The sequence below is a fragment of the Rhamphochromis sp. 'chilingali' genome (assembly GCF_963969265.1).
Source record: "Rhamphochromis sp. 'chilingali' genome assembly, chromosome: 22".
Classification (NCBI taxonomy): domain Eukaryota; kingdom Metazoa; phylum Chordata; class Actinopteri; order Cichliformes; family Cichlidae; genus Rhamphochromis; species Rhamphochromis sp. 'chilingali'.
In genome coordinates this window covers 14203280-14230521 of record NC_137950.1, presented here as the reverse complement: position 1 = coordinate 14230521, position 27242 = coordinate 14203280, and the positions used below count along the sequence as shown (strand labels likewise).

The following is a 27242-nucleotide window of genomic DNA, read 5'->3' as shown; positions in this document are numbered from 1 at the left end:
TTTACACAAAGCATAAAGGTAAAAAAAAAACCATATACAGTGTTATCTTCATTTTAGATGTCAAAAAGTATTTGCAGCTCCCAGTGTTTACTTTTGCGTGGAAGTCGCGTCCAAGTGGCTCTTTGGGTGTTAAAGGTTGCTGACCCCTGCCTTAGCTGGTCACCGTTATCTGATGTGGTAAAAGTGAATACCTTCAATGACACATTTAGACACCGCTATAGCAGACAGACAGCTAAACATGCTTTAACTTGTGTTCTCTAAATACTAATCAAGCTAAAAATAAAACACATTTAAAATGTGGGAAGGGAAGATTGGAAATTGGTCTATAACTAGTCAGCAAATCATTGCATACTGGTTTTATTTACATTTTACACACTTTATTGGAATTTGGGTTGTGTCATGTGCTGATAAGCAAAACCTGATAAGGTTTTCTTCTTCTTCACATTAACATAAATGTATATTAGGAGCTAATAGCTCATTTGTTTAGTACTAGGCTAGAAACAGAGGTAAACAGCTAGCCCGGCTGTGTCCAAAAGAACAAACCCTGTCCTGCAACTACTGTCATCAAATGATACGCCTGCAGCCAGGGTAGTTAATATTACTAACTAAATATTTAAAAATACTTGAACTAGAGGTTATTTTTTGTATTTCTAATAAGAATTCATTTATTAAGTATGAAAGCTTTATTTAAAAAAAAAACAATAATGCAGACACAAAAAGTATTATCATGCTGACATTGCACAGAGAAATGCTTTCCTTTTAGGGTTGCCAACCGTCCCTTAAAATACGGAATCGTCCCGTATTTCGAAACAAAAGTACACATCCCGTATTGAGCTAATAAGGGACGCACTTTGTCCCGTAATACAGTGAGAATCAAAAGTAGTCTATAAATGTTTATGGAATTAACACTTTGTTTGAAAACATAATTCCCAGCCCCTCTCCTGCTTTGTGACCAATGAGCTGACAGCACACTTATGACAATTCGAGTATGACAATTCAGATTACCGCTCATCTCATTGGTCGAGGAAAGGTCGCTTGCGGAGAAAATACCGGAAGACAACAGATGACCACAACAAGAAGCATGGTCAACAGGGGAACAAACGCCGACTCTGCGGTGCAAGTCTCGGACGACAGTACACCTAAAGCTGGGCAGACACTGTGCGATTTTTTCAGTCACGTTATTCAGCTCCTGCTCAAACTGCACGATTGACTCGCAGGGGTTAGACGTTCATAGGTCACGATGCAGGTCTCACACTATACCGCCCGATGCTCTGATGCGACCTGAGTGCTCACACTGTGCCTCCATAACATGAAGGTTATAACAGAAAATCTGTCGCTCGCTCTCTCTGTCTTTCACTCACACAGACACACCACTACCATCAACTTTGCTAAATTGCTAATGAAAAACATGATCAGGCAGCTGTGATTGAGCAGCAGTGTAAATCCAACTATTTTCACGGTTGTTGTGGTCGTGATAATTTTGTGATGCCACATCGAAAAGGCTCGGATGAGCTTTCCAAAGTTCTACAAGTTGTGCCTCCATCGCTTGTGTCCAGATCACACGCTGCACAGCCGTGCTGCGCCGTCTTTTTCACCAACGTTTACGTTTGCGCGTGAGCAGTGTGAGCGCCTGTGGTGACACCCTCACGAGCGATTGATGATCGGGAGCTGGTCGTGAGGTGTTAATCACTTCTCGTTACCCCACGTATACACACGACGCACGATGAAGGCCAAAATCGGTCCGATCACTCAAAAATCGGCTCAAAATGGGCCAAAAATCGCACAGTGTGAGCCCAGCATTAGAGCAGCAATGTTTGTTCCCCTCAGAGAAAGGGAAGAATGGGAAAAGGAAAACACCTGGCTGGAAAACGTTAATATGGGCATGTGCAGTGAATATCAGCGCTATGTGGCCAGAAGTGTGATAATATAATTTATTTTGTGTAATAAACAACTGCAAGGATAGATGATTACAACAAATAGATGACTAATACATAAAAGTAATACATAGATGAATAATGATGATGAGTTATGATGCGTAATCATGGGAACAAGCGGGTTTACAAACAGGAGCAGCTGATTAGCATTAGAAAAGCTGAAATAATACCTCAACTGAAGCCAATTGTACTAAATGCACTAAATGTGCACTGTTACAAGAATGTTTTTCTTTCTATTGTTTTCTATTATTTTAAGTTAAGCAGGACAGAGTGCTTTTAAAGAAAGATTTACTTATATTCTCAAAAGTTAAGCATGACAGGCTTCTGTTTAAGAAAGAGACCTGTTTTATGTGTTAATGTTGTCATTTTGAGCTAAAAATAAATGGCTAAATGATCATTTGTTTCCCATGTGTTCATATCACAAAGAATAGAATATGCATCTACTTAAATCAACTTCAAGTCAAATGGTTAAAAAAATAATTTCACACACAAAAAAAGAGCTAGAAAATTCACCACACTGGGAAGGGTGAAGACAACTGGGTTGCCCGGCCCTGGCCACGAGGTGTCCCTTATTTATTTTTCAGGGAGTTGGCAACCCTATTTCCTTTGTACATATGACAATAAATGCTTTGAATTTTAAATCATAATGTAATTCTTAATAGACATTATTACAGATTATGTAAGAATATGTTGATTTTAAATTCCAGAAGTGTCTTTAAAACAAAAGTAATGATGGTCATGTCATTTCCCAACTCAAATTACACACACACACGATAAATTTCTTTTTCATTTCAGTGCTTATCAGTGAGGATCATGGTGGCGGACTGAACAGAAGTTGTCAAAAGGGAGCGTGCGCGATTCTTGTTTCTTTTCCTGATCTTGAATGAAGGCGTTATCCTTGATATAAAGTGTTACTGAATCAAGCTGAGCTGGAAGAGGAGGGTAGCACATCTGTATAAAACAACAGGTAGAATAAAAGAAGTGAGAGGGACAAATTTTAGCAAAAAATATACATTTTAAAATAAGGTCAAAGTAACTGAGTTTTGTACGAGAAAACAATATTTGCCTTTTAGTATGCAGGTTGTTTTGTAAGCATACTAATTTCACAAGTTCTGTGAAGTACCACGTAATGCAGGTGGGGGTCGAGGAGGTTTGAATGTGCTTCCTTGTGCTAAAGTATCCACAACCCAGCTGATGGCACTGGAGCAGTACTCGATCTGAAAAGAAGAACAAGAAGGTGTATCTGAGAAAAGAGTCAATGAGTCAAGACAACTTGAGAAAACCTATGAGAATATGTAATGCTTGTTTTTTGAGAAGTTTGTAAAACACTTTAGCTGACACACATGGAAAACTATTGCCTTTGTTCTTTGACAACAATTGTACTTTTTCCTTTTCTCAGTGAAAACTCACTCCACCATGCCTTCCTTTCGGCCTGTTATTTGGCAGATCTCACCTGTAGGCATTGGAGAAGCTGTTGTGACCTGTTTCCAAGCATGAAAGTGGCAAAACCTGGTCCCTGTGTGCCACTGGCAGTCAGTGTTTAGTTCCTAAATGGCTCTCCTCTCAAACATCATTGTTTTTGTTTTCTGCACTAAATGATATAATACACCATTTCTTTGTGTGTGCATTTATTTTTACAACTGATTGCACTAACTTGATTAGCTTAAGTTCTGCCTTTGCTTCTTTAATGTGACATTCTTCAATCCATAAAAGTACTTAGTACAGAATTACTTACAGTCACCTAAAATAACAACTTCACATAATCCAACCTAAAACTGACTTTTGGCTGTACAGTAGGTATTTTCCTACTTTCCTATTTTATTTTTAAACACCTCTTAATGTATTATGCCAACTGCCACCTGCTATGAAGTGCTTTAACCTTTATATAGAATAGTTTAACTCTGCAGACATGCTCTTTCACAGCAGCTCCACATATGTATCACGAATGACTCAAATGGTACAAAATGATAAGTTGGAGCTACGGTTTTACCTGATTCTCCAGAGACCGTAGCCTGTGTTCGAAGTCTCTGCTTTCACTCAGATGTTTAAGCACACCATCTATCCTATATAAACAAAGATACATTTACTTCAGAATGATGGAGTCACACAGTAATAAATAATGCTGCTACAGTGGAGGATGAAGGTGCTCACTTGGCAGACATCCGTTTGAGCCTTTCTGAGTCGCTGCTTTTCTGGATCTTGATTCGAGCAGTCAGGAAGTCTTCCTTCTGAATCGTTTCCCACATTGATAATCGGTTCGCTGCCTTTTCTTCCAAGTCTAACACTGATAGTACAGACCAAGGGTTGAAATGATTACCTTTCAACTCATTTTTCATGCTTTCGTCACTGCTAAACTGAGTTCAGTGAGCAAGTAATCAAAGAACCTATTATTGTAACCTGGCACTGCCATTTTTAGTGAGCAACTGAGTGATAACAAGGCAGGCACTGTTTAAGAAAAAATCACACATAGCAAAATGTGCTGAATAAAATTTAGAAGATATCAAATTCAATCAGCTGTGGCTTTCTGACTCATTACTCATTAAACCTTTTACTTTAAAGTAATTAAGCAATAACTGTATTAAATGAATAACTTGATTTAATAGGAACCAAGTCTCCTGACTCCAATACTGACCAAAGTGGTGGATCTTTACAGAGGGCACTTTGCGAATAACTCTCCTAATAAAGATGTTGATGTGTGAGAGGATAATGAAAGGAGGAGCCAAAGAAGGACGGGAGTGGTACTCAGCAATCAGGTTGTAACGCTGGAACTTCCAGTAGGTGTCACTGTGTTCCTGCACTTTAGAGAAAGTGTAGCTGTGTGGATACAAGCAGATCAGAGCCACTGAGTCAAACCATTCAGTATGTGAACGCACCTTCAGATATAATAAAAGACTTGTTCTTTACCTAAACATGGCAATAAGCAGGTTGATGAGCAGGATGTTGGTGACCAGGAGATATACAACTAGCAGAATCACTACCAGCCAGTTACTCTCATGATTTCTACACGGCTCTTCACCGCTCTCAATCAAAGTCACATTGTGTGTACAAGTGATATCCCAGTCCTTGCCCACTGTCATAAATTGGAAAAATAAGAAATGGTTAAAATTACAATAACACTCAATTTCAAATTGCTGTGATGAAAGTAGGTTCCAGGAAACTGCAGCATTTTAAAACAGATTTCAGCTTATAACACAGATTTTCTTATTTTTATGCCAGTTGCACAAACACTTGTACCATCCATCTCTTCCACAGGGATCTGTCCAAAGATGTGCAAGTATGGCCTGTAGAAAACTCTCCGAAAAATGCGATTCAGGTTTGGATCATAGTTGTAGATCAGAGCCTGATTGGCAACTCCATACGCCATGACCCACACACCCAGGAAGAAGAGGAAGAAGAAGACATCCTTCATCTAAACAAGAGGAAATTGTGATCTTGTTTGCTTCATTATTTATTTATTCATATATATATATATATATATATATATATATACACACACACGCACACATACATATATAAACATATTAAGTTTACAATTGGTATATTGCCAACTGATGGTAACTTTCTCACCATCTTTCCTACAATGATGATTTTTGGTCCCAGCTGCTTGTGAATGGCAAAAATGTGAATGAGGCGAAGTGTGAAGACCATGTAGTCCAAACACAGGACATCCCGTCCAAATTCATGTGACCAGTGGAACATCCTGAAACACAAGCACAGTAAAGCTGAATCAATGAGGTAGCAGCACCGCCAGGCCACAAACCTGTATATTAATCTGTAAAATTTGGTTTTTAAAGAAGAAACATTTTTATATTTAAGGGACTAAATGACCAGGGGTTAAGGAAATTATTTATGCCACACTACATCCATAAACACAAACCAAGCACAAGTCTTTTACAATTTTGCAATGAAAACACCTCATTCAAAAATATTATTGTTGAAAATGTTTTTCAATAATCTGTCTTTTTTTGTATTTCTTGTCCATACCTGCAGATTAGTCCTATAATGAACAGGCTGATGGCGGTGAGGTCACATTTATTCCACAGATCCTTAATGTAGAGTCTGAACCTTTGACGCCAAGTCATCGTCCCCACAAAAATTGACTAGAAGAAGAACACAAAAATTACAACAAACTAAACTATAAGCTGGTGGCATATATCCAAATACTGAAAATTACTCTCCATGTGCTGTTCAAAGAAAGGTGTATTTAATGTGGTAAGCAAAGAAGGAACATAATAAGGAAGGAAGAGATTCAACCAAAATGATTGACTGTTCATAATATGTACTATTATAAAGACTGGGTAAAAATTCAACAAGAATAAGATTTTTATTTATGTAATTATATTTAATCTTCACTATATTTCTTAAGTTATTTGAATACAGTAACAAATATTAAAATGTATTAATCTATTTTAATGTCCATTCTGAATTTAATGCTTGTGACACAGCTGCATATTAACCACTGTATTGCAATACGAATCTTCAGTTATATCGTCCTTCTTCTATGTGCAATTTAATAAAAAGTTCAGTTACTGGGTTCACTTTTTCCCTTTATATTTCTACAGCTACCAAACCTTTCTGGGAAATAAAGTTCTAGTAAGACGTGTCTCTTCACTCACCTGTCTGATCTCCTCACAAACGATGGTGAATACCCAGAAGTACAACACACACTCAGCAACACCTGGACCTGAGGGTGGTGGGGGATCAAAATCCACCAACAACACGTAGGCGAAAAGCAAAAGAAACAGGAAGTACATCAGGACGTTGCCCAGAAAAGAGGTGACCGGTGCAAACCAGAACTGACGCCAGCGTGACACTATGAATGGACGCTGTGGTGGTCGGTAAGGTACACCTGTATCAAAGATTATAAATGCAGATAGCAGGTGACTTAAATGACAGCATGTGGTGACAAGAATAATTTCTGATGTCAGACTTTCTTCTTGTAGTGAGTGACAACACTTATTCAAAGATGACTCTTTAAACAGGACTCACCTTTAATGGTACCACTCCTGTGATCTTTTGAGTCAAGGTCACTGGTGTAAGAACGAAAATAAAATTGATTTAATTGTTAGACTTTAGCTAATGCAAATCAATAAAATAAAAATAACAAACTGATGTTCTACAGATTAACACTGAAGAGTGCAAGTAGAAATATTACAGGTGCTTGATGTCATCCAAAGAGAAGACGGTGGTCCCATAGAGACTGTTAGTGTCCTGGTCTGGCCCATCATCGTTAGGAATTCCTTCCTCCTCTTCCAACTGATTATCTTGTTTTCTATGAGGTAAAATATGTAGCAAATGTTTAAAAAAGTATCAAAATACATTTACAAACCTTTAATCTGAAAAGAATAAGCCTTTAACCTGAAGGAGATCAGATTGGTGTAGCAGAGGATGGGGCAGAAGAAAGTGAGCAGGAGCCTCCAAACCTCTGTGTTCCTCTTCATATCACCCCACCAGATATGGGAGAGCAGAGACTGGAAGAAGACAGAAAATGAGTCCTTATCAATCAACAGCAGCTCACTGGCGCAACATGAAGGTAGGATGTGTTATTTCTGAAGAATCCTACCATTTTTACTTTGTATTAATTTTTTTTGTAATTTAAATTATTGTACTGTACATGAAAGGGATTGTGCATTACATAGTCTTATTTATAGGTAGTGTATATGTATTGATTGAACTGTATAATCAAAGCAGCTATATACTGAACTGACCTCACAGCCCATTGTTCATTCAGTGGGCTGGTTTCCATTATTCCCCAAAAGTTGATTCTGTTCATCTGGACGTAGTGTTTTCAGTGGGAGAAACGTTTCCTCACTCATCCAAGTGACTTCTTCAGTCTCAGCTGACTGCAGGTTTCCCCAATCTTATAAACAGTACATTTGCATAATGACTGAAACCAGCCCATTCAGTTCCTTGATCATTAATATGCAAATTCTCATGACCATTGATCAACAACCACTGACCAAAACCCACTGATCAAAGCTCATTGATCAAAGGCCACTGATCAATGGCCATGAGTAGCATTCACAGAAAGTGGGTGAATGGCTGCAATCACAGCATTGTATGATGGCGAAAGATGTACCCTTAGCTGCTCAACTGTTCCGATACTCCTGACACATATGGGATCACTACAGGTTTTCGCTTAGTCAGCGGTTGTCCTTCTCCCCTGAATCGGCTGAAGCTTTCTTTAGGTGCTTTCCCAGCTCTGACAAAAGTCCAGCTGGAATAACCACATTTACTCAGGGCCTTCTTGATGTGATGTTCTTCTGCCTCTCTGGCCGCTGTGTCAGTGGGGATGGTGTTCGCTCTGTGTTGTAGTGTCCTAATGACACCCAGTTTATGCTCCAGTGGATGATGAGAGTCAAAGCTTAAATACCGATCTGTATGCGCAGGTTTATGGTACACATCAGCTTTTAGATGTCCCCCATTACTGGTGGAAATCTCACATTCTAAGAAGGCTAACCTGCCACTTTTCATATCCTCCCTGGTGAATTTGATGTGTTGGTCCACCGAGTTAATGTGATCTGTGAATTGTGGTACTTCCTGAGATCTGATTTTCACCCAGGTGTCATCCACATATCTGAATCAATGACTTGGTGGCATTCCAGGGTAGGATTAAGACACAGTTCCAAAAGCAAACACACTTGGTCGATGCTGAGAGTGGTCCTGTTGCTCAAGTTGGGGTCATCCTGCAATCTCTTATGAACTACCTCCAACACTTGACTGGAACACAAGTGAAAAGAGACGTAAAATCGTTCTAGACCATTGTTTCATCTGCCTCCATAATGACATCTCTCACCTTTTCAACAAAATCCAAAGTGTTCTGGATGTGGTGTTCAGAGCTGCCTACCAGCGGGTTGAGGATCGAAGCCAGAAACTTAGAGATGTTATAGGTGGCCAAGTTGATCATACAGACAATCGGCCTTAAAGGTGCACCCTGTTTATGTATCTTTGGTAAACCATACAGACTTGGTGCAGAGTCCCCTGGGTACAGCCTGTGGTATGAGGTCCGGTCAATAGAATTGTCTTGTTCTAACAGCTTCAGGCAATCTATCCCCCTCTTCCTGTAACCACTTCCTGGGTCTCATTTCAGGGGCTCATAAGTATTTTCATCACTGAGCAGTGACAAACTTCTCTCATGATAGTCTTTCTGGTTTAGCAATACTGTGCTCCTACCCTTGTCTGCTGGAAGGATGAGACTGTTGTTGTCTTTACTAAGTGATGCGAGTGCCTTCCTCGTCTCCAAGCTGATGTTGGATGCTGGGGGCTTTGCATTGCTGAGACAGGCTGAAAACTTTCGTCCGTAGTTGCTCTGCTTCCACGTCTGCAATGTTGTTATTTCATATTGCTGTTTCTGTGGCTGTGATAACTTCAGTTATTGTTCAGATGTGTTGTTTATAAGGTTTGAGAAACCTGCAGTCAGCTGAGACTGAGGAAGTCACTTGGATGAGCGACAAAACGTTCCTCCCACTGAAAACGCTACGTCCAGATGAACAGAATCAGGTGTTCACGATTTCCTTACCTGGATGTGCACACGGGTACTTACAGACACACACCATTTGGGCTGCTGCTGCCTCTAAAAATATCTTACATTATCAATACTGTGTGCTGTTCAGTAACTTTGTCATTGTTATTTATGCATATGTTGGTTGTTGCTGTGGTTTCTCTGCTGTTTGGTTTTTTGTTGGTGCTTTTGTTTGTTTGTTTGCTTCTCCCCAAGTTCAATTTCTTTCTTTCTTTTCTTGTCCGGTCTTGTCCGTTATGTTTGTAGTAATCCAAAATAAAGAATATCCTAATTAAGCTCTAATAAAATATTACTATCAAGTGGGCAATTACAGCAAATGCTGGAATACTGTACTTGTGAAGTTTTATTTGGCAATTTTTGGCCTTCAGTGAACAATTCTGATTCTGCAATTCAGCTAAACTGCCATACAGGACAGGGGAAAAAAACATGAAAGAAAGAGGTTAAAAATCGAACACACCTGTACGCCATCATTACTGAAGAAAAGCCGAGCGTCAGCACTCACACCCATCTGAAGACAAGTGCTGCCACCCCAGACAGGAGACTTCCTAATTAGCAGGGTGAAGGATCGGCGTTCATCACTCCGATAGCAAGAGCTGAAAATATCTGAGGTAAAGTGGACACAAGACATGGCATTCAATTTTATTTATATAGTGCCAGTTTACAAGAATAGTCATGTAAAGGTGCTTTATGTCGTATAGTAAAGACCCTATATTAACACAAAGAAAACCCCAACTTGTAACTCCCTATGAGCAAGTACTCTGAAATCTTTAAGAAATGATGGGGCCAATTTTTTAAAGCTCTTGTATGTAAGTAGAAGGATTTAATTCTGGGTTTAACAGGGAGCCAATGAAGAGAACCTATGAGAGACATATGCACTCTTTTAGTATTCCTTTTCAGTACCCTCATTGCAGCATTTTGAATAAACTGAAGGGTTTTTATGGAGCTTTTAGGACAACCTGATAATAATTACAATAGTCCAACACAGAAGGAAATCAACCAATCAGTCAATCAATTTATTTATAGGCACTTTTAAAAAGCAACACAGGTTGACCAAAGTAAACCAAACACAGAAAGAACTAAACAAAAATCAGTCACAATTATAAGCTAGGGAGTAAATATACGTTTTCAAATGTCCTAACTTGAAGAGGCAGACTGTTCCAAAGGTTAGGAACACAAATCGCAAAGGCCCAGTCTCCTCTGTGTTTTAGCCTGCTTCTGCTATCAGCTGACTTTAGATTTCTGTTTGGAGTATTTTTAGTTAAAAGATCAGAGAGGTGCGAGGGAGCTAATCCATTTAGAGACTTAAAAACAACAAATAAAATCTTCAATTCATGAACATACTGGAAGCCAGTGTAAATGAGCCCAAGACTAGGAGAAATATGGTCACCTTTACATGTGCCTGTCAAGAGTAGAGAGTTGTAGTGAACAAGCTGAAGATGAGAGAGTAGAGCCTGGCTAATGCCAAAATAAAGACTGAGACTGTAGACAAGCCTGGATAAAATAAATGCGTTAATCACTCATGCATATTTGTTCAATACAAACATGCAATTAAAATTATATGCTGGTAAAAAATGTGCAATACATGCACAGTTGCCATTAGAAAAGCCAAAGCTGATCACTTTGTTATAGAGACTTCAAACAATCTCTAAAACCTCTTTACATTTATGAAAACAATGGCACAGCGCTTCCCCCATGCCCTTATAAACACTTGCATCATATTTATGAGAAGGCTGACATGCTTGGTTGTTTTAATGAACATTTTGTAATATCGGGCACACTGCTGAAGAAAGTAAATATTTCTTATGAGCATTCCTCAGCTGCATTCTCTGATAATTCTGTGGCCAGCCACTCCTTTACTTTAAGCATGGTGACAGCATCAGATGTGCTCAAAGACTTTAAACTTTTGGATACTAGAAAATCAGCAGGTCCAAACAATTTGGAGCCTTAATTTTTGAAGTTAGCTGTTGATTTTATCGCCCCATTAGTTACTTTTCTTGTTAACCTTTTTTGGATACAACTGAAATTCTAAAGGAGTTCTAGCAACCACAGAGACGAGTCCATTGTCAGAGAATATAAGAAGATCATTTATAACCTGCAATAATCCTGTTTCTGTTCAAAGATGATTAATAGAGAAGGGATAATCATATTTAACATCAAAGAATGAATTAATGGTGGGAAATATTTGAACACTCTTGTAGGAATGGGGTCTAATAAATGCTCAGCTGAAGTACAAATATATATCTGCAGTATTCAACATAGATGTACATAATTACATATGTGAAATGGTTATGAACCTTTATATTTTCTCAAATGGTTAAAATTAAATAATTTCAAATTTTATGTATTCATTAAAAATGTAAGGAATATTCAGCTCAAGAGACATGTGACTCTTTCAATCTGGCTACACTGTGGAAAAGAAAGCAGGAGTTGTTTTTATTTTCTTATGTTCATCACTTTATGGAGGGATTTTACAGAACATAAAACACTTTTTCCAGGCTAAATGAAGATCTTCAAAGTGTTTGAGATGCCATTTCCTCTCCAGCTCTCCAAGTTATCTGCTTTAAGCTACATATTTGAGACTTATATTAAAGAGTCAAACACTTCTCTCCCACACCTCTGTGAGAGTCAGGTTTAAGTAGCTGCTCTGTACTCTAGCATTGAAGAAGATGACATTAGAGGAACTATATCCTTAAACTTAGTTACAGCACATTCAGAAAGATATTTACTGTAATGAAATGTTTCGTTACTATTGTGTAAAGTGTTAGATAGGTTTTGCTACAATTGTGTTACATCAGCTGTTAAAAGGAAAATTCAAAGGACACTTCATGAAACTATTATGAAAGTAGATAACAAATATTTTCTCTTCTAATGTCTCACCATGTGCCAGGTTCTCAAACCTCTGGGCCAGCTCTTTCATGGAGAGTTTGGTTTCATTCTCTACCTCAAGTTTGGACAGTTCTCTGAGTATTTTACTGCCACCAAGAGCACTCAGGACTGCCTCACCTGCCTGGAAAGTAAAGCAAAGACACAGGTACAAAAAGTAAATTCATTGTATCTAATACTGTCTGCATTATTATCTCAGTTCGTTCTGTTGAAGTAGTCTAACTGGTACAGCACACACAGACAATCATTAACACATTTACCTGTTGCATGAAGTCTAAGTTGCAATTTACTTAAAGGGACTATATATATGCATTTTAGATTTATAGTTCTACTGCGATTTTTCACAAGATCTACTGCAAGCTGGAGTAGAACCTGCAGCATCTCGTGTACTAGTTCATGCCCAACTACGTAACATTTACAGAGGCTGCAGGCTTAAAAAAAGGATTATCATCACTAGCTGCTGACTCTGATCACAAAGTTGCAGTGTGTAAGAAAACATCTACTCAACAGTTGCTGCCATATTAATTTAAAAACTAAATGCTTAAATCTAGTGAGTTCAGAATTGAATTTGATTATTTTATAGTAATTATTTGCTTTTAGATTAAGATTTAACATTGTGATATGTCATATGTTATCATATGATTTACATTTAATATAATCAATGCTTAGATCATAAAATAATCATTAACAACACATTGTAATTAACGACACACATGTAACAAATAGCACTAGCTGCATCTCATTCTCACAAATGTCCAATATCGCTTAACTTCACCTAAAAACTACGGTTTCACTCAAATAACAAATTCAAATAATCTATTTATCCATTCATACACCAAGGACTCTGTCAGACATACTGTAAATCTGTATAAGATGATTTTTCAATTCCTTTTTTTCTTCTGTTAACTATGAAGTGATCGCCTCATAACCCTTTAGAAAAGCACAATTCCAGAACTATTAACACTGGAGACACCAGTTGTATCTTGACTGTGGCTTTTAAACCAGCTGAACACAAGTAGAACATTTTTTAAATTTGTCGCAGAGCTTTTACCATCTCCCAGAAGAAAATGGCCATCTCACTGCGGTTTTGCAATACCGCCCAGAGGAAAAGCGAAGCCCAGGGATCGGGGCAGGGCAGGTCCTGATACTTGCAATGTCCACGCAGAACCTTACTGGCACGCTTTGATGAATGAAGAAATAATACTTATTACCAGGTCAACCATGAAAAAGAGATCCTATAACCACAAGAACAGTGTGTTTATTCTGAAAGGTTCAGAGTACCCTCAGAGCTGTCCCTTTGGATGAAGTGAACTCTAATCTCAAAGTGTGATAGTAGAAAGGCTGGCAGACATCACCCATTAACAGCTCCAGGACCCTTGACACCTGAGGAAACCGTGGGTGGGACAATAAGCACAACAGTATCAGATGTTCTTCACATTCTTTATTAATCTATTTAAGCATAATTAATGAAAAAGGACAGAATCTCTTTGATTCCCAAACTTACCTCAAAAAGGGTGACCTCCTTCACTGGTCCATCCTGATTGTTATCTTTCAACAATCTTGTAGACGAATTCTGTTTTTCTGATGGTGAGTGACGCTCCACTATTGCCAGCCGCTCTGCTAGGCACTGTTGTAGTAGCTGATAGAGCAAGGTCCCATCTGGCACAGAGCGATAAAGGGTTTCCAGCCTGCCATAAGTTAGGTACTCCAGGATATTCAAGCCATTCTCAGTGAAAAGCCGAACAAACTGGGGCTTGTCATTGATCAGCGCATCTGTCATTGAGTCCTCCAAATCTTCATACTGTTTAATTGGAGGAAGAAGATCATATTTAAGACAGGTCAACATTTTTTATAATAATAATAATAACGGATTGGATTTATATAGCGCTTTTCAAGGCACCCAAAGCGCTTTACAATACCACTATTCATTCACTCTCACATTCATACACTGGTGGAGGCAGCTACAGTTGTAGCCACAGCTGCCCTGGGGCAGACTGACAGAAGCGAGGCTGCCATATCGCGCCATCGGCCCCTCTGGCCATCACCAGTAGGCAAGTAGGGTAAAGTGTCTTGCCCAAGGACATAACGACCAGGACAGAGAGCCCAGGGATCGAACCAGCGACCTTCCGGTTACAGATGCGATTCCCAACCCCCTGAGCCACGGTCGCCCAATATTGCCAAATATTCCTCCATAAATCAGATTTGACAAATAAATCAGTGATTTATTTGTCAAAAGTGTTACAATAGACTGTATAGTGTGATGTTTTGTATGAATTCTTCTTTCAATGTGATGTCTTTTTCCCTCCTCACCTTCCACTGGATGTCTCCATTGAAGAGTTCAGTCTTGGCAATGTCAACCCTGTTCCATGTTACTGCTAGTTTCAGCTCATCAGTATAAGGGTTGGCATCAGCTGATAAATGTTGCTTACTTGCTGAAAAACATAAAGACAACACAAAAATCAAAATAAGGACTAAAAGTGCATGTTGCTGCTATGTTGTAAAATTACTATCTACTTATACATACCTCCCACGAGTGTTTTAAGCAGGACTGTGTCAAAGTCATTTGGACTCTCGTGCTCTCCTTGGTAGACTGTAATCAAATGTCTGTTCTGGTAAATGTTCAAAGCCTGGAGACAGAAGATAGGAAAAGGGAACAGGAATGACAGAGACATGATCACAAATTTTTTTTTTTTTTAGAAAAAGATTAAATTGCACAGCCTGTGTGTTCTGATTAGGCAGGATAAATTCCTAGTATGACAGATAAGCTAATCAACACACACTCTAATACTATCATACTCTGAATTTAGTTTAAAAACAAGCTCAAAGCTTGCCAAATCTGAGTTTCCTGTTTGAGTTTAGTGTGCACGTGAGCAGGGAAACAATATTGTCAGCTGTTCACGTACATGAAACTCAGATTTCAGTCTCAGAGTTTATTGCTAAAATCAGAGAAAGAATACTTAACTAAAGGCGGCACTTTTATTGCCTGGAGAAACAAACTAAAAACAAAACAAATGTATACTAAAGAAACCAACAAAACATGAACTAGAACTAAGAAACTCCTGGTCATTAGTGGCTTGACCTGAGGACATGGAACTACACACGACCCACAGCAACGTAGAGGTTGCGACAACAAACAGGGGAAGACTTAAATACACAGGCAGGGTAATGAGAGGCTGGGGAACAGGTAAAAACACAGGTGGGACTAACCAGACAAAACAAGACAAAGGGAAGCAAAACTGAACACACTAACACAGGACACGACACTGTCAAAGTGAAATATGATGTATGATGTATGGCAGCCTTGACACTGAGACATGACTGACGGGATATGAAACGTGGAACACAGGGAGGACACCGTGACTGAAACTAGAAGCTAAAAGCAACAAACATAACATGAACAGAAAATAACAATAATCAAGGAGTACAAATCAAACACAAAACCAAGTGCCGTGATAGGAACAGGGTGTCGACACCTGATAGGTCAACAACGTGCCACACAGCTAATGTTGACTCATCTCAGCTAAGGCAAATTTTTACAGCTTTATTTTATTACTCACATTTTCCCCTCTGAGTGTGAAGGAAAGGTAGAACCAGAAAATTCAACTTAAAGAAACATTTAAAAAGCAAATTAATAATAATCAATGTCCTCCACCTGTCCAGTTTCCTGAAATTTTATTAAGGGCACACTGCACACCATGCTAAGAAATGACTGTGACTGAGTGTCCACCATGTTTTATTAGTCACTAACATTCTCCGTTTGGCCAAAGGGTGGGGAAGAGTGGCGCAGGTTTCTGGGCTTCAGTCCAAAGCAATTTCTGTTGTCTTAACTAGACAAAGGATCTAATGGCTCCGGGGCAGAGGCTCACAAGAGGTCGACCGAGTATCTTAAAGTCTGCGCCCCCCCTCTGCATAACACAGCAGACAACGCATCATTTTCCTGTTCACCCCCATCAGTTTGTTCTTCTCCTTATGTGCTATTACAAGCTGCTCTGTAGGCCCTGAAAGTCAAGGCTGACCTGACCTTTCTATGATTTTTCTATGATTTCTGTGACTAACAATTCATGTACAGTCATCAAAACTCTACAGGTATCACAGATAAGCTTTTGATATCCCACAAGTAAAGTTCACTGAACAGAAAGTTAAATGTTGATTGATGATGGTTGATATGCTTTCAAAATAGTTAGAAGTTTTTCCTTCCAGTAAAGGAGATACAGGTGCAGTAGCCAGAGTACTGCTGGAAGAATTCATCCCACGGTTGGAAACTCCAGACTGAGACTGGCTGCTGATCAGAAATCTTCAGAGACCCAGCAGGAAGCAGGGACCAGTCCATGCACAGTTGACAACCCAGACTAGGGGTTAGGGTTAGGGATTTTGGGATGGGATTTTAATTAAGGGATTCTACTTGACCTGAAACATGCTTTGAGCATCCAAAGAACTTTTACATTTAGAGCTAAATGTGATTGATTGTTTTGTTTTCCACAATGCCATCACTGATGTGGGGATAGTAAATGATCATTGTAAAGGCCTTTGGGATGTTTTAAACTGTTTTAAACAAACTGATTACCTTACAACAGTAAAGATCACAAAGCACTGTATAGAAAGAAAATGCTGATCTATCACTCTGCTGTAAAATTTAGATCAGTAGTGTTTGATGTATGGTGGCTGTGTGGAAACACGTGGCTACGTTGGAGTTTTATCCCAGACTTTGAAAGGTACTAATAACAAAGTTAGATGTTCTGTTGTATCCATTTGTCCACAGGTTCAGTCATATCCACTGTCCCTGATGGCAAACATCTGGACATGGTAAAATAGAACGGCACAAAGGAGTGTGTGCGATGTTTGGTGATGCGTGTGCACCTTCATCCCTAGCAATACCACTGATAATGGTTCTTTTACAGAAACAGTTACTGAACTGGAAACATTGGCGGATGGATTTAATGATCAGATTTGATAAACACGCCTCACACTGAATGGCTTCCTTATCTTAAATCTTTTTTCCTTTGTATAATTACTAATAGTGAAGGTCAATATGACCTGGAGTAGCCTGCTCAACTATGTTATCTGCTGACTGTATGAGGCCAGCATCGGAGAAAGATAGTGGCAGCAACAGCGCAGATGAGAAAAAAACAGTTGCAACTGCAGACTTTATTAAGTCATGTTTCTAAAACACATTGAACACAAATGCATTCATTTATTGTAAACAGTACTTTTTAAGGCTATTAGATTTTGCTTTTGGGCTAGTGCTGATTGATCAGTTGCATTGATAAGCTTGCATATATGATTTGGTTCTATAAAAACAACTTTCACAGCTTGTGAGTGAATTAACTTTTTGTCACTGTGGTGAAACAAATAGCAGCCTGAAGTTTCAACAATTTGTAACAAACTGAGAAAGTAATTTATAAATTACTACACTAAAACATATAATGTGAATAAACTTGGAATTGTGATCCCGACACACTGACAGTAAGATCAAGCTAAACACTTAGATTTAGTTCTGAATATCAGTGCTAAAATACACCACAGTCTAGTCTGTAGTTGATAAATATGCAGAGACAGAAAGTGTTTCCTCCAGCTCATCTGTAGAGTAAATGCAGTGCATCTGTTCTCAGCACTCACCTGCTCAACTAATTTGTCGGTCTGTGCCTCTGAAGGAAAATGCTTCTTAAACCGTTCTGCCACTCTGTCTTTGAGATCCACATTGGGAGCTTTAAGAGCCTCACTGTTGCCTTCACCAGAGGACGGCACAGCTGGAGCTGAAGACCGGTTCTCCAAGATATCACTCAGGAAATCAGCCAAGCCTCCTGAGCCAGCCAGAACCAGCCAGGGGATGCAGCTTTTTAAAGAGAGATCCATTCTCTGACAGACATGACAAAAACCATGAAAGAAACATTCACACAATTTAAATAGTAAGTCACAATTAATGTTGTGATAATGAGCAGACTTTACCTTCAGCATGTCTGTTTCCCCTGATATCAGCATACAAAGGACAGGGATTTCAATGCTGCCACTTCCTTTAAAAAGATACAACAATTTTTAGCATCTTCCAATCTTGATCAAATGTTTTTGTTAAATTAAGCACAAATAACTCTCAATTAACTTTAGCTAAAAAAAAAATGAGTGGAAAATATCGGGCTGACAACGTGTTATCAGTATTCAGATAAAACTTCGCTTAAGCTCCCTCATAATCCGTAATATAATATTTTACTTTAAAGTTTATGGTACCATCTCTGACCCCATATGCCTGTGCGCTGATGGGAAATGTATTCCTCCAGTCTGGCTCTGAACTCTGTTTCTCCTCCTCTGCGGCCCACACTCCCATCGTCCACCAGCAGAAAGGCCTGGTAGTTGTTGTCCAGGGGGCAGGAGTTCTGCGATGCGTTTGGGGCATTGTACTTTGCAGGAAAGCTCCCCTGCAGAAGCAGAAAACCGGGTATACTAGTGTTTCTTTACTTATATGTGTTTCAATAGAAGATGCAAATACAGTCTTGTCCCAAGACTATGGAAATGAAGCATGGTAAGCATGGATTTACCTTACTTTGAGCACTAAAATCCACACAATCTTAGTCATTTAAAATTGGGACACATAAAAGGCTGTTTGTATTAACTCATTCACTGCCATTGACGTCTATAGACGTCAATTGAAAAACTTACGTTGACTGCCATTGACGTCTATAGACGTCAATTACGTTTTTCAATGGGAGGGGCTAGAATACAACCTCGGGCAGCTTGTCAGTGAATATCAGACTGCTTGAAATGTATTTTTCACAAAAAGCTCGTTTTCTCCCTTTTTTTGGTCAAAACAGGCATTTTTGGTGGAACCCATCTCTCTTCTACAGCTGATTACTAAAGAATGGAAAATGGTAGAAACAAACTTTTTTTTTTTTTGGATGAAAGAAGAGAGTCTGTTCTTCATTTTGGTAGGTTCAGCGTTTATATGATCATAACACACAGTTTTCTGTGGCTCTTCAAAAATGAGTACAAATGCTCAAAAACCCTGGCAGTGGGGAGTTACCTGATTTGAAAATGGCTGGCAGTGAATGAGTTAATTATAAGCAACTAAAACAAAAAAACACAATTAAAAAGACAAATATAAATCAAATTTTTAAGTGAGCTTTTTGGACAATAAAGGTGAACATGATATATTTTAATGCTTTGAAAAATGTTTAAATGTGTAATGTCTGTACTACCTGAGGTTTGACCAGCTGCTCTCGCTTTTCCACGAGGCCCCACGGAGCAATGCCCAACGCTACCACCTTGTTGAGGGACACTGAAGATGCTGCAGCTGCATGATCTCTCACCGCCTGTCCAACACACCTGCCAACATCTTCGTGCAGGCCTGTAGTTAGGATCCATGCACCTGGGGGAAACAGATAAATGGTAAATGGCCTGGTTCAACCTGTATACTACGTAGATTACTGTGACATGTCACTAAATGTTTCCCCATTTGTGGAAAAAGTTGGAATGCAGTGTAAAATGTAAAAGTGAAAATCACAATTGGTGCACAAAAATTAAGGCCAGGGTCCAGGGCGTAACATAGTATGCTTTATTAGACCTTATAATCCACTGAGCAATCATTACTGCTTCCATCTTGGTGTCTTGAGTGCTAGGGGAGGAAACTACTTTATTGGGAACATCAGGTAGGCACTATTTGTCTTAAGTGTATTTCATTTTATGCCCACAACATCTCCAACAACAACACCTGACATGCCAGGTGTGTTCCAGGAGGCATAGCGTCTTCTGGCCTCAAGATGGGGTCTGGCCAGAGATAAGCTGTTATTATCTCTGTTGGAAGGAGCAGTTTGTGATCAAGGTCTACCTGCACGTCCAGGGTCAAGGAGGGTTGTGCATACTCTTGCTGATAACGTCACCAGACATTCTCCTGCTCGCACAACGGAAATTATGTTTGGCAGTTCAGACATTGGATGAGTGAGTGCATTGCTGGCAGTTCCAGCCTCCAGGTGTAAAGGCCTGGAGATAGGCTGGTGTAGCAGCTGATAAAGGAGATGCCTCAGAATTGCCGGAGTTTGGAAGAGAGCACACATAGGACCTTCTCTTCCCTACTGATGTTTTGGTTTGTTGAATGGACATCATAGCTGGCTCTGAGTCTGCTTCCTTCCATTTCCCAGATATCCTTCCAGGTGAGCTTACTGTGTTCCAGGTTAGCCTGTTGGAATGTGAGTTTGCTTCTGTGGATCCTTTTACTTTGTATTGGTGTCGGACCTGCTCAATTACCAGCTTTCTTCTCTGGTGTATGAAGCCTTGTGCCACATTGGTCAACTTGTGCCATATCCATGTTTTGATTTTTCCTGTAGAGGTAACTGAAAACTATAGCTCTACACCGAGAAAAGATTTTGCTTGCTGCATGGCCTCTGATGGAGTCCTTTTCCTTCCAGTGGCCAGTTCAGGAGCAGATGCTCAGATTGCTGCATTTAAGCCGTACCCAGGCTCATGTTTAGCTTCGTTTTGATGCACTTGTACTTTTCAGTGAGGCTGGGTAAAATTGAGTACAATTGCTACTTTAATGCACTATCGCAATTTTATGTGACTGCATTAAGACAACTTGTATATCTTGATGCATGCTCAATTATCCAGGTAAGGAAGCGTTTTCGAAGCTCAAAATGCTACATCCAGATGAACAGAATCTGCTTTTTGGGGCATCTTTTTAAAAATCAGTTTTAAAATCTAGAAACTAAGTTCAGGTAAGGCATGTGTTGAGAGTATTTTAGACATTTTTTATGGCATAAGGACCTGTGTTGAAAATATGATGGCATCTGCTAACCAACAATAAAATATTTCAGCAAACAGCTCACAGAAATTCCAATCATACTGTTAACATCATAGATCAGTTTGTAATGCATAAAGTTTTACCTGTGCTTTGTGACGCTTTCACCAGTCCCTGTCTGAGGACCTCCCGTACCCAGGTCTTTATCTGTGTCCTGCTATTTCCACCCACAACAGAAACAACCAGGTTGGGTAGAGGAAGACCCCAGTGGGTTGTCAATATGTTGTACACCACCGAAGGCTCAGTGCTCCATGACAGGCGCAGGAACTAAGTTTACAGATTTGATGAATTAAAGGAAACAAGCACATGTCAACAATGCCCAAAGACTTGTAAATTAATGAACTGTGATCTAGTATTAAAGCTAAAATGATGCCTCAGTTGTTTGAACCTTTAATTTGTAATTAAAACTTAGAAAATAAAAATGACACTCGAAAGAGTGACCCAAAAGAGCCCAGAATCATTTTTACTGTCTGGCAAACTATAGGAAAGTCGATGTTTAAAAAAAAAGGGGGGTGTAAAGTGGCAGTGATACCTGTGTCAACATTGAGTTCTTATGGGTTTTAATCTTGTCACTTTATCTGTACTGACTTTGTTTACTCAGGTGTAGCAGTAGTAGGTTGAAGGTCAGGAAAACTACTGGCTACCAGAGCTCCGGATTTATCTTGATTTTTATTTAACCCACCTTTACAAGAATTTTCCTTTAATAACGTGCTCACATTTTCAAAAACTGTAGAGATAAAGCGTTATGGGACAAAATGAAAAAAAAACCCACATAGCTGTGCCTCTTGCTGGCTCCTGCAAACTGCACCTCTCCAAAGGCATCAGTTGGTTGTTCAGAGGAGTGCTGCACACTTTTCCACTGGTTCACGATGGCTGTGCTGAAATAATCTCCAACAGCCACAGAGGCATGGTCATCTCTCGCAGCCCCGCACTGACACAATGCACCATTACTGAGAGAGGTGGAAGCATAAAACGTCACCAAGAAAACTTAAAATACAGACATGTCACTATCAAAAGGCTGAGGTCACAGTACCTGAAGGAATCTTCTACAAAGGTGCTGCACACTCGTTTCTTGATGATTTTGGGGAAGCAACTCTGAAAGGATTTTTAAATGTTGTTAAATAGTGACGAACATCTACATATTTCTTAGTTTAACATAGTTTAACAGTGAGTCTGTGTATGCACATATTCTGTAGTAGAACAACACAACCCACAAGCCAAAAAACATGTTTTTCTATTAAGCTTTTGAATTAGCCTTGGTCTTTACGTCTACTGATTGCTGTCTTTAACAATCTCAATGTTTTTCTTCCCTTACTTGAACAATTATTTTTCCCAAATATGTGTTGATCATAATTATTTGTAGTGCATATATTTCTTTCTGTGATAAGTAGCATTTTTTCAGTGTTCAGGCTGCAAAAATAGCAGGTGTCAGTGTGGAGACGAGTGTGAGAAATCTTTTTAAACCTTAATACAACTATAGCACAGTTGCTTTGAAAGCTTCATTGTTTCACAAAAGCTTTGCTTTACTCATCGCTAATGTGAACGCATCACCTCAGCAGCTAAATGGAATTGAATGCAGCCATCATCAACGTTATTAGTAAACATGATGAAGTGCTTAACTACATGCTTATGTTTAGGATGCTGTATGTAGACTAGTAGACATAAGTGTGCTTTCCATTTTTTTCTGTTAAGTAACAGTCAGTGAACTGCTATAGAAATGTTGCACTGAACCTGTTTCTACTTATTAAAGCTTGTTTTACGGCCAACCAGTTAGACAAGTTTTGTATCAACAAATTGCAGCTGAAATAGTAGATGTTAGTTCACCGGCACGTTTGCAAAGCTTGTTGTGCGTAGTTTTCCAAGAAGTTTGTGGATGGCTCACATTCACTGTTACTTGGAACTTTATTGTGAGGATTTTTTTCAAGTATAGCTTGCACTTTTTAAAAAAAAATCTTTAAATGTGGGGTTTTTTTGTTGGTTCTTTACTTTGTCTTTTGTTTTGTTTTCTTTTGGCCGACATGCCACCATGATATCGTAACAGCAGCTGAAAGATTTTAGCGAAAGCTGACTTACCTGGCTCTTCTCAGTCTGGCAGATAATGTCTGTGTTGTTATCTCTACCGGCTTCTTCTATTCTCCCTCCTTCTACGTTTGCTCCAGTGTCATTCATGCTTCCCTTTCAGTCGAGCTCAGTGAGAAATGTGTGCAGAAGAACTAAAAGTGACTTTTTCTGACCATACTTCACCTTGTGGCTTACTGCTGAAACCCTATTCCCTGCCACTAACGTCTCTCAGTGTCCACAATAAAAGTAGGTGCAGCCAGCACTAAGGTATGGGTGTGGTTTCACAGAGGCAAACAGTTCCTCTAAAGTCTGAAAACAGGAAAAGCCAGTCAAAACCACAAACTACTCAGACACAGAGTCTGAGCTGGTGTAGTGTTTATTCCAATCCTTCTTCATCACCTTACCTGGTCACTGGCATCTCACGTGAGGAAACTGAACACCCTCAATGACACATTTAGACACCACTGTAGCAGACTGACAGCTCAGCAAACTTAGGTTCTCTAATTGTTATTAGAAACTAAAAATATCACACATTTGCAACAGAGACTGTTAGTTATGCGTCTCTGTGGTGCTCATTCCCACAAGAAGTAAAAGCCAGAGATTTGCCTGCAATAATCATGCAAAGGCAAATATATTTGTTTTTAAAGGCCAATTTCAGTCAGAAAATTATTACTAGAATTATTATTCAGCTGAAAGTTAGCCCAATATGTGCATGGATTCCACTTGCTTAAGCATAACTTCATAAAGACGAAGTTATGCTCTTCTATAAGAGGCTCCTCTGTTCTTCACTTGTTGCCTGTATTAATGGCACCTGTTTGAACTCGTTTGTCCACAATCTCAAACAGTCACACTCCAAACTCCACTATGGCCAAGACTAAAGAACTGTCAAAGGACACCAGAAACAAAATTGTAGACTTGCACCAGTCAGGGAAGAAGAATCTGCAATAAGTAAGCAGCTTGGTGTGAAGAAATCAACTGTGGGAGCAATTATTAGAAAATGAAAGTCATACTGATAATCCCTCTTGATCTAGGGCTCCATGCAGGATCTCATCACATGGGGTCAAAATGATCACAAGAACGATGAGCAAAAAGCCCAGAACCACACGGGGGGAACTAATGAATGACCTGCAGAGAGCTGAGACCAAAGTAGCAAAGGCTACCATCAGTAACACACCACGCCACCAGGGACTCAAATCCTGCAGTGCCAGATGTGTTCCCCTGCCAGTGCATGTCCAGACCCGTCTGAAGTTTGCTAGAGAGCATTTGAATGATCCAGAAGAGGATTGGGAGAATGTCGTATGATCAGATGAAACCAAAATAGAACTTTTTGATAAAAACTCTACTTGTTGTTTTTGGAGGAGAAAGAATGCTGAGTGGCATCCAAAGAACACAATACCTATTGTGATGCATGCGGGTGGAAACGTCATGCTTTGCGGCTGTTTTTCTGCAAAGGGACCAGGACGACTGATCTGTGTAAAGCAAAGAATGAATGGGGCCATGTATCGTGAGATTTTGAGTGAAAACCTCCTCACATCAGCAAGGGCGTTGAAGATGAAACATGGCTGGGTCTTTCAGCATGACAATGATCCCTCCACTAATGAAGGAGTGGCTTCGTAAGAAGCATTTCAAGGTCCTGGAGTGGCCTAGCCAGTTTTCAGATGTTAATCCCATAGAAAATCTTTGGAGGGAGTTGAAAGTCTGTTGCCCAGCGACAGCCCCAAAACATCACTGCTCTTGAGGGGATCTGTACGGAGGAATGGGCCAAAATACCAGAAACAGTGTGTGAAAACTTACAGAAAACGTTTGACCCCTGTCATTGCCAACAAAGGGTATATAACAAAGTATTGAGATGAACTTTTGTTATTGACAAAGTACTTATTTTCCACCATAATTAGCAAATAAATTCTTTAAAAAAATCAAACAATGTGATTTTCTTTTTTCTCATTTTGTCTCTCATATTTGAGGTATACCTATGATGAAAATTACAGGTCTCTAATCTTTCTAAGTGGGAGAACTTGCACAACTAGTGGCTGACTAAACAGGTTTTTGTCCCACTATATATCGCAGGCTTTAAACCTGCAGTACTGAGGATCATTAAAACTACATATAAACACCACACACTTGATCCTATTGTATATCATATTTAAATATTGACACAATTATAAAATAAGTTTGACTCATCTGACTAAACATTTCACTCATCATACAAAGATCTAGAGATATTTGGTTGCCAGTAGATGGAAACTCGGGAATGGCATTGTCATTATGATTTGGCAGCATTTGAGTTTAATTGGCTTTGTCCCAGTATCATTTCTGGGCCACGTTCACATATAGCTACTCATTTATTATACTGTCTGAAAACTTTAAAAGGAAAGCATATCACAGCTGAATTTGTGTGACCGGTGGAACATCCTGAATCATAAACAGTAACACTCATTTAGTGTGGTAACAGCACCACCCGGTGGCAAACCTGTAAATAAAACCTGTGAAATTTGATAGAGGATGAAATGTTTTGAATTTGAGTAATTAAAACCAGACATTAAAAAAAACATTTATGGCACATTATGTCCAAACAAGTGCGTTAAAACACAAGTACATTGTATTAAAGAATGTTATGATTTTGCAATGGCAAAACACCGCCCATTAACTGTTGCACAACCCCTGACACCTGAGGAAACAGTGGGTGGGACAATAAGCACAAGGCTACTGGTTTTTCTTCACATTCTCTCTGGATAAGCAAAACGTATGAGAAAGGACATCAGCGCATCAGTCATTGAGTCCTCCAAATTTTCATACTGTTTGATTGGAGGAAGAAGGTCAGGTTTTAGGATAGGTTAATACTTTAATCAAAACATTCTGTAAATCAGAGTTAAACAATTTTATCTATCAAAAGTGGTTCAATAGACTGCACGTCATTCATTTAATTCACAGTATTTCTTTCAGCGTAACATCTGTGTAACATCATTTTCCCTCCTCACCCTCCAATGGATGTCTCCATTGAAGAGTTCACTCTTGGTAATGTTAACCCTGTTCCACGTTACTGCTAACTTCAGCTGATGCTCACTGCTTACTTGCTGAAAAACACAAACGCGACACCAAAATCAAAATTAGGATAAAAAGTGCATGTTGTAAGATTACAGTCTACTTATATGTACCTCCCACGAGTGTTTTAAATAGCAGGACTGTGTCAAAGTCATTTGGACTCACATGCTCTCCATGGTAGACTGTAATCAAACTTCCATTCTGGTAAATGCTTAAAGTCTGGAGAAAGAAGAAGATGTGAAATGGGAACAGAAATGTTGAACACAGAGTTGCAAGATGACAGACAGAAAGTGATGATAAAAATCTGGAGAAACAGATCAGACACACTTCAGTGATGAATCTTAGATAGTTGCCCAAGACAGCAAGCGACTCTGCAGTTTAAAAAAAAAAAAAAGCTGTTCACTGTAGTTTATGACCATTTTTATAGAGTAATGGCAGAAATAAAGAGATTTACAGAAAAATTGTGCTTTAATGTTCCCACTGTAAGCATTTGTGATCTGATTAAATATCAGCCTTCACTGACAGATGATATCTTCCTGACAGCCACATCAGACATCGTTTTATCAGGGTCTTACTACCTTATTGTTAGTACATGTTGGGACAAAATAAACTGCCTGGAGCTGAGCTGATCCCAGGCCTGATCTGGTTTGAATCCATGATCCTCGTGTTTCGTATCTATCCTGTCATGCAAGTGGACTCTAAAATAATTTGCTGATATGTTACAGAGATGCCTTCTGGGTCGTCCCACTGAAACTGATTTAGAGGATTTTCAGTGGAAAATATGTTGTGTTTTAGACAAAATTTTCGACACTGTGCTTTTCAAAACATACTTCGATGTCATGTAATGACTGAATGTCAGTCTGTGAACAAATTTTAACATGCATTGTAGTCAAAACAAAGACTGTCTGCAGCTGCACAAAAAAGTCACTTTAAATAAAGTTCTGTAAAAATCAGTTTAGCCTTGATTGACTCAGATAATCAGAAAATCTCAAAGATCTGGGTTTTTCCTCATGTGTGA

The 27242-nt window shown here is 39.2% G+C and overlaps 1 protein-coding gene across 1 annotated transcript; it reads right to left on the bottom strand.

The window, feature by feature from the left end:
* Positions 1-1763: 1763 nt before the first annotated feature.
* Positions 1764-23435, bottom strand: LOC308391258 (transient receptor potential cation channel subfamily M member 4-like). Its single transcript, XM_080873834.1, has 28 exons — positions 23195-23435; positions 22155-22216; positions 21894-22071; positions 21208-21388; positions 19527-19696; positions 18572-18749; positions 18286-18350; positions 17956-18195; positions 14864-14966; positions 14650-14771; positions 13844-14140; positions 13621-13722; positions 13391-13519; positions 12334-12463; positions 9914-10059; positions 7293-7405; positions 7090-7206; positions 6924-6964; positions 6551-6783; positions 5919-6034; positions 5502-5634; positions 5169-5343; positions 4839-5004; positions 4567-4748; positions 4086-4218; positions 3925-3997; positions 3001-3151; positions 1764-2885 (listed from the first exon to the last, which is right to left on the bottom strand). Exons 1-27 carry the CDS (start codon positions 23288-23290, stop codon positions 3038-3040), a joined length of 3795 nt encoding a protein of 1264 aa, XP_080729960.1. The 5' UTR covers positions 23291-23435; the 3' UTR covers positions 1764-2885; positions 3001-3037.
* Positions 23436-27242: the final 3807 nt, after the last annotated feature.